At 35.8% G+C, this 12,585-nt stretch overlaps 1 protein-coding gene across 4 annotated transcripts in view; it reads right to left on the bottom strand.

Annotated features, from left to right (window-relative positions):
• ec (echinus) overlaps positions 1 to 12,585 on the bottom strand; it is a 316,039-nt gene that overhangs the window by 118,971 nt on the left and 184,483 nt on the right. The window contains exon 1 of one of the 4 annotated variants that reach the window (XM_067785612.1): positions 7,140 to 8,996. The exons of the other annotated variants lie outside the window; for them this stretch is intronic. Coding sequence (XP_067641713.1) covers positions 7,140 to 7,304 — 165 coding nt within the window. The 5' untranslated portion in view covers positions 7,305 to 8,996. Of the gene's footprint in view, positions 1 to 7,139; positions 8,997 to 12,585 lie in introns of those variants that run through there. 4 annotated transcript variants of the gene reach the window in all.

The following is a 12,585-nucleotide window of genomic DNA, read 5'->3' as shown; positions in this document are numbered from 1 at the left end:
TTGATAAACTTCTAACTAAATACTTTGTTCAGAATTGAATTGATCTTTATTCGGAAGAGATTGTTGGGACAAATGGGATTTCAAGCATTGTAGCACAGGGTTTTTGATAGATTTGAAAATATAAACTTTCGATCTATCAAACAATTTGTATAATCCTTCTGTATATTACAATGTGCAAAAGCAATTATGTCACAAATTAACCATGCCATTTTGCTAAAAGGTGACATCGTATAGATAAATTTTCCTGAACAAATTTGTAATATAGCTCGCTTATAAATCTTCTGCGGTGAAAAAAGACCAGCGGTAGAGAGTTGATGTATTAGTATGAAATATGAAGATTTGTATAAGTAGCAATATTTGCTTGGACAAAGCTGTTACCCTTCCAGATCTGCCCAATGGCTTCTTGTGACTCCTTAATTTGTAAGTGCAACTAAAAAACTAACTTAGACGTTACCCACGGTTACCCTGTTGCAAGAAAAAGTTCTAATTTTTTGGACTGTCTTATTAAATAAGCCCGATGGTGAGCAGCGAATGTACATACATCAAACAAAAATAAAAGATGCGCCTCCTTAAAGATAGAAAAAGACGCGTTTCGAAGGATTTCTGCTTAACTTTGCTTTTAATTATTAAAGGCAATAAGTATATGCTGGGGTGATAATAAAAATTATGTGGAGAAGCGACTGCTTGCCTGAATAAATTAGTAATTTTTTTTTTTGGTCTGCTTGCCTCGATCAGCATAAGCAATCGAAAAATAGAAAAATATCTCCTCAGGCTCCTCGTATTACTGTTGGAAACAGGATAGATATATGGGATGCTCTGATAAAGCTTCAACATGAGTAGTTGTATTCACATAGGACTGCCAGCACAGATTTTTACGAAGTGATCTCTAGGCGCTACAATTTCAATTCCAGTTTAAGGTTAAATATTCATTATCAGACTACCAGACCCGGCAGACGTTGTTCTGCCCTAAATTAGGTCAATCTGCATACATTTTGATAAGCATTTTCCGTTTACCTCTGCCCTCGCCCCTCTACACTTTTTCCAAATCTTTGTATTCACTCCTCCCTCCGTGTTTTTCGCTTTATCTATCTCCATCTTCGTCTCATTCTATCGCTTTCTCAGTCTCCTTCTCTCATTTCTCTTCTCTCAAATTTTTCTCATTCTTCTTCATATCTTATTGCCAGTTCCAGAGGGTGGTATGTATTTTGTTCCAGTCCCACTCCAAGTCTCAGCCTCAGTCCCAGTCCCAGTCCTAGTCCTAATCCCAGTCCGTCTCTGGTCTACTTCCCGGAAAAAAGCATCGTAAATACTAATATAGGCACAATGAAAATTACTTTAAAGCTCTTAGCAATAGCTGATATCCATAATACACACACATTCTAGGGGTATCCGGGTCCATGTTTTGACCTATATCTCCAGACCCTAGTCACCCAGCGCTGTAAAACTTACTCTGTACTAAAGCACACATCAATAGCTTCAGTTTGATATCCATAATGTAAAAACACATCCTAGTGTTACCCTGATCCACGTTTTGGCCTATATCTCAAGACCCTAGTCACCCAGGGGTATGAAAATTACCCTCTATTAAAGCACTCATCAACAGCTTTCATTTGTTATCCATATCCTATAAACACATTCTAGGGGTACCCGGGCCCACGTTTTGGCCTATATCTCGAGACCCTGTGCGTTTATCCTGAACCTCACGGAGCCCGAGACCTTTCCAACGAATGCAAAACCGTGGAAATCGGTTGGTGCGTTCTGGAGTTATAGCGTCAGGAAGGAAAACCCGACTTATTTTAAACGGTTTTATTTAGCTTGAGTTGACAGGCAGGCCGCATGCACGGCCGCACGGCCGTTGTGTACGAATCTTGTAATTGAAATTTAAGTAACTTCCCGATAAGCTACAAGCTTGAAACTTGGAATATAGTTCAGAACCCGATGACAATGCAATAATAAGAAAAAAATCGCCGCTAGGTGGCGCAAGGATCGAGATATTCGCAAAATTCGCATTTGTGGTCCGATTTGGCTCATATTTGGAACACATAATACATGCAAGAATAGAAATCGACCTGTGAAAAAAATCGCCGCTAGGTGGCGCATGGATCGAGATATTCACAAAAATCGTATTTGTGGTCCGATTTGGCTCATATTTGGAACACGCAATACATGCAAGAATAAAAAGCGACTTATGAAAAAAAATCGCCGCTAGGTGGCGCATGGATCGAGATAGTCACAAAAATCGTATTTGCGGTCCGATTTGGCTCATGCTTGGAACACATAATACATACAAGAATAGAAAGCGACCTATCAAAAAAATCGCCGCTAGATGGCGCAAGGATCGAGATATTCACAAAAATCGTATTTGTGGTCCAATTTGATTTGGTCCATATTTGGAACACATAATACATACATGAATAGAGGCGACCTATGATGCCCGATTTGGCTCATATTTGGAACAAATATTGCATACAGTCCGGTAGAAGTGACATCAAAATATTTTGGAGTTGGAGGAGGGACAAGCATACGTGGCGCAGAGTCGAGTAAAGTCTTTGGAAGGATTATGTATTGAGGACTTAGGTTGTAACAAATTGTCAGGAAAGAGTCCTTGTAATATTGAGTCACTAAATGAACTAAATAGAATGAGAAATAATAGGCAATTAAATAAAGACTAAAAACTTGAAAATAATATAATTAAAAAAAAAATTTTAAGTTAAACGGTTTTATTGAAAACAATAATTACATGAAGTAATAATAATACGAAAAGCTAGAAAATAATTAGGTAGGTCCTAGGTACTAGTCATCACACTCCTTATCAATCTGGGGCGTTGATCAGACAATTAAATAAAAGCGTTGGACGCGTCAAATTTCTATTGATAGTCATAAGTAAAACGAACTGAACCTTAATCAGGTTATGCTACGCCTCACATTTTTAGAAATTTCACGCGCCCAACACTTTTTTTAAATTGTCTGATCAACGCCCCAGATTGTTAAGGAGTGTGATGACTAGTACCTAGGACCTACCTAATTATTTTCTAGCTTTTCGTATTATTATTACTTCATGTAAGTATTGTTTTCAATAAAACTGTTTAACTTAAACATTTTTTTTTTTTAATTATTTTATTATATTATAAAAAATAAAATAAATGTAAGGCGCGATAACCTCCGAAGGGATCTAAGGCCGAGCTTCTCTTCCAATTTGCGTCGTGCTCCTCTTGATTTTCCCTACAAATTGGCCGGATGGGACCTACATGAATTTATGCCGACTCCGAACGGCATCTGCAAGGCAGATGAGTTTTCACTGAGAGCTTTTCATGCAGAAATACACCCGGAGCGCTTGCCAAACACTGCCGAGGGGCGACCCCGCTTAGAAAAATTTTCTTCTAATTGAAAAACCTTATTTCTAAAAATTTTGATGTTGCTTTGCCCGGGGTTTGAATCCAGGGCATTCGGTGTGGTAGGCGGAGCACGCTACCATCACACCACGGTTATAGATAACATTTATTTTAATGTTAAACCAAAAAAAAATGTTAGCATGGAAAACTAGCACCTGAATCAACTCTTGTTAAACCACAAATGACTGTGCATGAAAATGACTTACCAAATAAACACAATAAGTGCTCACAAGAAAAAGCGGAAACTATGACACGTCATAAAATTAAGCAACTTTCTGTGCATTGACATTTTTTCTAAATGTATTTCTGCATCGTTATGGTACCATTGGTACTTTAAGGCCCTGTTTTTCCATGCGAGTTTAAACTACAGTTACAGTCGACAAGAATCCTGCAATTTTAGATGTCTAGGGTCGATTTTTCATTGCAGTTTTTAGCTCAAGTTATAGTTGACCTCAGTTCAATTTTGCAACTTTGGGCGTTTACCTAAAACTTTTCTACTCATCGCCGTTCAAGCGCCCAAAGTGGCAGGTTTATAATCTAGTTGTCTTAAGCAACGTAATGAAAAACCAGGCCTAAGTGTTACTACTACCTTCCCGAGTTAGTAAGGTAAAAGAGCAAAGCAAAGTAAATAAACAATAAAAATTTAGTGTCAACAATTATATGACGCTCTGAAGCGGTAACACAAAAACAAACTTGAAGCAACAGTATGAAATTATATACTAAAATACATTTAATCAAGGAATTCGCCGTGGCTTATATATTTAAATACTATGCTTAAATACTAAAAATTCTACAAAGAGCAACATCAAAAGCAAGTGCAAGTAGTATTTAATTAGAAGAAAACAACACCTCTGCTTAAAATTAGAATTACTTTTTTATGTATGTTCTATGATATATCAAAATTTAAATTTTGCACATGCATATTTCCACATATGAATGTAAATACTGATCAACATGCACAGTTGATCATTTCAGTACTGCAATCATTTGCCTTATAACAAAATAACAGCGTAATTGTCGTGCACATATGAATAAGTATGTAAAAAATGAATTTAAAATATAGCTACAATATTTATATATATTAATTATAAGAAAATAATTACATTCCTCGCATATTTATGTAAATTTTGTGCTTGTCCGTTGGCGATTGAGTGTTTAGTTTTGTATGTGCATTGACGCATGCGCACTGACACACGACACGTTTGCATCGATTTTGGTATGCCACATGATTATGCTATAAAGTACAAATACTTTGTATGTACAAATACATGCTCGTACAGCTGTAGGGTCGTAGGTGATTATTAGCTATTTGCTTTTTTTCTATGTTTGCCAACATATGTTCGGAATTTTTAAAATGCATGCAGGTATGGGGGTCAGGGTGAATTTGAAAAAGCAATTAGCTATTTAATGAATTAAGTGTTTAAACGAATAATGAGGTGAATGAATGAATTGGTATTTTTTTTTTAGAAAAATTGATTAAAGTCGAATATGAAACATTTTAAATATTATTAAAACACTGACTAACAATAAACTCAAAATGGCAAATTGTTTTCAAATAAATTATTTTCAATATTTTTAAAGATATGTGCAAACTTTCGACAACGCCTTACAATCAATACCCATTAAATATTCGGAGTCAAAAAAGAGTCCTCATTCGAGTTCCTTACGCTCATTTATGACCTTGCGATGGTCGCCCTATATGAGCATTTTTTTTATACAGTATGTGCGCCTAAATCACACTTCGATCAGACCCCTATTAAGCTCATAATTTAGTTTTTATATGAACCTTTTCGGAGTCATTTATATGCATTATATAAGTGATTAGGATTAGACAGTTCGGGGCAGATTTTTGAGGGTAGGCGTTAAAAATAGGGAAGCGTACCTGGAATCCTTCTTGGGAAGCAGAAAATTTAAGAGGAAACCCTGGAAGGGAAGCACACTGACGTCAGAGCTGACTGAAACATACGAAGGATCGACACACCACCTAGAATATAGGTATATACCGCGATGGCAATTTGTAATTGCAATCAAAAAAGTCCACAATAGTTACATACATTCTTAATATGCAGATAATTATAAGATCAGCAAAGCGTTCGTGAAAGAAAAGCATCCATACCAATTATCAAAGGGAACAGCAAGAAATGTTATGGTTATATTAAAATTTAATTTGAAAAAAAAAAGTTGCTTTATTGGTGAACCCCCTTGTCATAAAGCTCATATTTTTCATCACATCAGAGTGATTAAGGAAATACAATAGACATAGGCTCAAATTTCTTATATATTTCAGACTCATTCTGGGATCTTTAATTAAGAGCGCTCTGAAATTGTTTGAGGGGCATAAATTAAATACATTACCAGTTGGTTTACGTCGTCAGCAGATGCGTGAGGTGCAAATTTATCAAAAATCCAGAAGATGGTTGCTACAGATATTTTGGTGAGAGTAGCACATAGAGCTCATATGGCGCGATTTCCTTTTTGAAGTAATTCTACTCGCAATCCAAGTTAGGGAAACTTGCTTGGACCGCGGGCGGCTAAGACCAGTTGGCTAGTTTAAATATAGTAAATGCGTAAAGCATTTGTTCCTATCATGAAACCAATAATAAACCGAAATTGTATGTGAATTAAATATTTACATATTTTATATAATACTATGGCAGGATATGTTATGTCACGTTATAAGAAAGCCACGCTATGTAATGTTACGTCATGTTATATATTAATACAGTGCGTGACGTTATTTTATGAATTGTTGTTCAAGGTTACTTTCTTCAGGCTATGCACATCACGTTACGTTATGCTATTTTATATTATGTTAATTTATGCTATGCTACGATATGCTATGTCATGTTATGTTAAGTCATTTAATGTTGCAATGCTACGTAAAATTGTGCTATGTTGTTATGTTATGTTGCGTTTCCGTTGTACATTGTTCTCCCACGTTGCCCTGTATGCTAACATTATATTGTGCTTTGTTATTTCCCATTCCTTTGTACTCATGGCTACCGCCGTGGTGCGGTGGTAGCGTGCTCCGTCTACCACACCAATGGTCCTAGTTTCAAGTCCCATGCAAAGCAACTTCAAAAACTTAGAAAGAAGTTTTTCAATTAGAAACAAATTTTTATAAGCATAGTTGCCCCCCTCGGCAGTGATTTGGCAAACACTCCAAGTGTATTTCTGCCATGAAAAGCTTCTTAGTGGAAGCTCATCTGCCCAGCAGCAGTCATTCGGAGTCGGCTTAAAGCATGTACATATGTAGGCTGCGTATCGTCCGTTTGTAGAGAAGTTTAAAAAATTGCGCTAAGTCTTTTTATAATTCAATTATAAGCTGCTTTTTCAGTTTTTATGTATTTGCAATGCCTTCAGTTTTGAAATTAAATATAAAATCGGATTTTATTATGAAATAAGAAAAATAAAAAATTATATTTCCCAAATCATTTTTACATAAATAATAAATCTAAGCAAGTGATTCTTTTTGTCCCTTAAAAAATTTAAACAAAAAACAAGATAGAAAAAAATTACATATTTTTGCTACCCATAAATGTTACAAATAAAAAGAAAAACTAAAACAATATTTTTAACTACCTAAAAATGTGTCACCCAACTGCTTACGGCAACAAAATTTACTATGTCTATTTCCCTCCTCATAGTTATAAAAGTTTATTTGTATGCTTATTATTAACGTTGACAAATTCAAATAATTTTTGACAATTATTTCCACACAATAATAAAAACAATATAAAAACTTACCTTGCAAGTTTGAAAAAATGCGCCAACACTAGTTTTTGTATAGAAATCAGCATTATTTTTTGGCGCCTTCGCTGGCAATGTTTGCTGTTGTTGTTGTTGTTGTTGCTGTTGTGTGGCAGCAAGTGGGGCATGCGGTGGCGCAGTTTTTATAGCAACGGTATCCATTTTTTAATGAATTGTTTTTAATATTTTGAAGCAATTCTTAAATGTTTGTTTTGGAATCAATTTTCTCAGTTTAGCATTTTATTGCATTTATACAAATTTGTCATAGTTGCTAAGTTAATTATTATTTAATTAACACTTTAACTATAATATTATGTTTGTGTGCATGTATGTGTGTATATTGCCATTATTTGTTCACATGCTTCAAATAATTATTATTGCAATTTATTCTCATGCAGCTATTATTACGCGCTTGAATGCATTTGACTGCACACTGGAGTAATGGTCGTGTGGGTGTGGATCGTTTGCTGTTCAAAAGTATATGTTTGTATGCAACTTTTATTGCTGTACTAATTTGTTGTTTCAAGTTTTTTTATTTATTTTTTTGTTTATTTTTTGTTTGTTTTATATTTTATTTGCATTTGCTTGCTTTGCTAGCAATATTCATATAAGGGCAACCCTTTTATTAAGGCAATATATCAATTGCTTATAATCGCCTACATACATTAACACATACACCTCTATTCAACTGCTCTTGTACGCAGAAGAGTCATAATTCTTCCAGAGGGTTGCACACCTTTTTTGATCGTCTCGTTTATTTGTATTCACCTTCGTGTGCGTGTTTTTGTATAGCAAGTGTATCTTTTTTTGGCTTGCAAAAATATTGAGACACACATAAGAAGAAACATAAAAAAAGAAAGCAAGCAAATAGTCGGAACTACGGCGCAACTGTTGTTGACTTGCCTGTTTGCTTTCCTTCCGCTTTGGCGCTGCGCTTCTTCACTTTGCACACTTTTTAACGTTTGCACCTGTTCGTCGTCGCTGCCAGAAGCATATAATTTATTTGTCTCGTATTGGCATATGCTTAGTGGACAGGGAAGTACCTTGGAATTTTTTTTATATATTAGTTGTTATTGTTGTTACATAAGTTTAGTTAGGTATGCAGAGCATATTTCATTTCATTTGGCACAATAAAGTTTGTCAGAGGCAAAGATCTTCAACTGACTTTTTTCACAAACTATTTCTTTAAAAACTACGTTCTTCCTCTTTTTTAGTTTATATTTCTTACTACTTTATGCTTTCATGCTCACTTCATCATCTTTGACATCAAATGTTGAAAGTCAAACGTTTGTGACTACAAAAAGTTCACAACAAAAATTAGCAAAAAGAAAAGCACTTCTTTCTTTTACTTCTCCTACCAGACCTCTGCTCAATTTTGACTGGTAAAAAAAAATTATTTAAAATATCTTTAAATTAAAAACTTCGCTATAATCCACTTTTAATAAATTGTTGCTTTTTTCACTTGTCCTCTTTTTAAATCTGTACTCTTCACTTCACTTTTAATATTCATCAATTATTTCTAACTTCCTAGTCAATTCGCATTTCTTTCCTCTAATTTAGCACAATTTGGGTTTGTTTCTTTCATTATCTATCATTCTTCACGCCATCCAAGTATGTAAGTATTTCTTTAACAATTTTCAGTTTGTGCCACATTTTCTTTGATTTGTTTTCGTTTCTTGTTTTTGTTTTGTTTTAACATTTCGTTTCAACTTGCGCCATCACGTCCATTACTCTTTACCGCATGCTCTATACTAAAGTTGGTTGGCGTACAGGTAAATGAAAAAACCCAATTTGCTCTGCACTTGGTACAACAACCATTAAAACAAAACATACCTTTTTCGAACATTAACTAAGAGTATGAGTTACTCACATGACCACGCGCTGCTTTGAGTTTTGTTGTCATTAGTAATGCGCTCTCTGGGTATGATTGTTTACCTGTTATTTTAGCCCATTTGGTTTGACGTCGAGTTCACTCTTATCAGGTAAGTTTTATTGGAAGGCTTTCATAACTGTTGCCTACTTTTAGGCTTGCAAAGCGAGGTGATTTTCGCTTAGCTCAAACACTGATGTTGTTTGTTGTTGTAAATATTTAAAGGACGCTGTTCCACTTTAATATCTATGTTAACTACCAGTACAAGTACAGCCGCTGGACAAGACACACGATAGAAATTTTGCAGACATCTTGTATTAGCATATCAATCGTGGATGAATTGCCTCAAAGCTGCAACCCAAATAAAAACCTGCTCGGTTCTTTGCAGTGCTTTTAGTTTAGTTTGAACTGACCGGTCAATAAAGCAAGGCTTTGAGACTTCTGAAGAAATTTTATACCGGCACATTAGCATCAAAATGCATAATCTGTTCTATAGAGCAGATAAAGGTAAGTCACGATGTCGAATAAAAGGTATCGATCTGATGTTGTTGTTGTTGTTGTAGCGATTAGTTACTCCCCGAAGGCTTTGGGGAGTGTTATCGATGTGATGGTCCTTTGTCGGATACAGATCCGATACGCTCCGGTAACACAGCACCATTAAGGTGCTGGCCCGACCATCTCGGGAACGATTTATATGGCCACATTAAACCTTCAGGCCATCCCTCCCTCCCCACCCCCAAGTTCCATGAGGAGCTTGGGGTCGCCAGAGCATCGTCTGTTAGTGAAACGGGATTCGCCGCTCGAAGGTGAGGTTGACAATTGGGTTGGAGAAGCTATATATTGCGCTACACAACCCCTTGAATCCCGTATCGATCTGATGTTCGTTTGGAGTATCCCTCCTAAAAGTAACGAACAAAAAAATCTGATACTTAAAATATCGTTAACATTTTCACAAGGCCAGAGGTATCCTAATCGAAAAATCAAAAATTTATTAATCGCCTTCTCCGTTAAGGGACGTATATAGTCCCTTTTATTGAGATATAGCCCTATAAAAATTAAGTGGAAAAACCACTCCATTTCTTACAGGGGCCTCGAAATTCATTAATTAATTTCATTACAAAAATCACGACTCCAAACCAATCTGCCTGCCAAGGATCATAAATTCGGTAGCCTAGAATGCTGAGATATATTGCCTGGAGACAAAAGTGGAATTAAGAGCCCAGAACTTGACGAAGTAGGTTTAGTTTCGGAGCCGATAGTAAAGTTTAGCAGACAGTAAAAAATATTGATATCGAATAGCACGAGCATGGCGTGTTATCGTTATGGTACTCCAAATCATGCAACCGCTGAGAGGAATATCAATCCTGGCTGCAGTTTGGAAAACGCCCTTTATTAGACAACATTTGAAAATCGCCCAATTTCAAACATCGGTTGGAGAAAATCCAACCTCAAAAGTTTTTCGAAAACAAATTATGTCAGATTTGGCTCAAAGAAAGTGGTATCTCAAAATTCGTTTCATAAGCGCGCTATCTCTACATAAGTTCTATACCTTTTAAGATGAGGTAGGCCGTTTTTGATACAAATTTTGATATAACTAAGGAATTTTTCAAGCAATCTCTGAGCTATGGCGTTTTGGAACTGAAGGCTGGAGGTATTAAACAAAAAATAATATACTTTTTACATTTTTATATTCTAATTTCAGCTCAAAAGACGTAGGCTTAGTAAATTCGTTAACGATCTTTGTGTTATGAGCCTAAACCTGTTGAGCTTCGAAACTTCGTAAAAAATGAACATAGAGAGTGCTATGAAAATGTAAGATATAATATGTCGGGAAGCTATTGAAAAGCGATTTCATCTAATCTTAGTCCATATATGGAAGAAAGTCCCACCTTATTAACGGAAACAAATTTGAACATTGGTAGAAATATAGAGAATGCCTAATAACGCCTAAAAACTTATCAACGAAATATCAAAACACAGGATATAATGTATCGGTACGAGGGATGGAGTGATCACTTCACTGCAAACAATGCAACAGTATAACCTAGAATAGAATTTTTCCACATTACTGGAGTTTGTTAAAAAAATTGTAGTAAAAGTAGTAGCATATACCGATGATCTAGTTAAAGCAGTACCAAAGCTACTTATCTCAACGATAGATTAAGTCCTAGAAAGCGGAAACTTGGTGGGTTACAACTCTTGAGCGCAACAAACAAGCAGGCACAGCATTCCAATTGAACCCTTCATCGCAATGTAATTAGTCAAAGTGGCGAGAGTGAAATGAGCCTTACTTAGATCCTAAGAGGAGTTAGCCAAAAATCAAAGGTTTTTTTATTTTTTTTTTATTTTTAAAGTTTTTGAAGGCATATATGTGGGAATGAGCACCGATAGCGGAAATAATGAGAAGTCGTGGTGAACAATGCGCGAATAATCAGTTGTCGTGTGAGCAAGCAGAAATAGCAAGCAGTTGAACTATAGCCGTGGACGTAGACACAACAGCCGCTCTTCATTAGTCATTCGACAAATTAATTTTCGTGAACAACAACAACAATTCATATTCATTTGCTTCTTTATATTCCCAAATATTATATTTCTAATTTTCTTTCCAACATAAATTACATCGAGTGTATTGAACTTTTACTTTTAAATAAACACTGAATAAATAAAATAAAACCATAACGTGGGGGCTCGTCCGGGATATTCTCGTCTTAAAAGAAGCACAGTTGTTGTAGTGATACGGAAACTGAAATGAGCGGCCGTAGAAGAAGAAACCTGCAGAGCAGTAACCGTTCAGTGGAATTCGAAAACACTATGACGAACTCTACGCGAATGGAGGAGAGAGAAGTTGGTGGTACGACAAAAATTAATTTTAAAGATATTGAAGGCATAATCAAAAAATTCACCGGAGACGAAACTATGAGCGTGCTGGTATGGCTACAAGATTTTGAGAGCTTCGCCGAAACTTTTCGATGGACTGATTTATAACGCTACATATTCTGTAAAAGATCCCTTAGCAGTACTGCAAAACTGTACATTGAATGTGAAGCCAAACCTCGCTCATACTCGGAATTAAAATCTTCATTATGTACGGAGTTTAAACCAAGAATTAACGCAGCGGACGTACATAGAAAAATGGCAACAACAAAAAAGAACCACGACGAAAGTTGCCGTGAATACTTGTACAAAATGATTGATATAGATTAACAGGCAGAAGTAGACGTCACTTCTATTATAAGTTATGTTATACAGCGTATCAACGATACAGGTAGCGCTAAAACGATTTTCTACGGAGCAAATTCCATAAAGGAATTCAAATAGAAACTGATAATATACGATAAACTAAAAAAGATTGAGAACATACAAAAAGTGAGTTACGCATGATAGAAGTTCGGACAAAAGCAAAACGATGCAGTCAAAACCTAAATCACGTTATTGTTTTAATTGCGGTTCGAGCGAGCATGAGTTTCATATGTGTCCTCAAAAACACAAAGGTCCAAAGTGCTTCGGATGTAATGACTTCGGCCATAAGCGTAGTGATTGTCCAAAAGCAACAAAGACAGCGTTGGTAAATGT

The sequence above is a fragment of the Eurosta solidaginis genome, chromosome 4, assembly GCF_040869045.1.
Source record: "Eurosta solidaginis isolate ZX-2024a chromosome 4, ASM4086904v1, whole genome shotgun sequence".
In the NCBI taxonomy this organism is placed as follows: Eukaryota; Metazoa; Arthropoda; class Insecta; order Diptera; family Tephritidae; genus Eurosta; species Eurosta solidaginis.
This window is presented reverse-complemented; position numbering and strand designations above follow the sequence as displayed.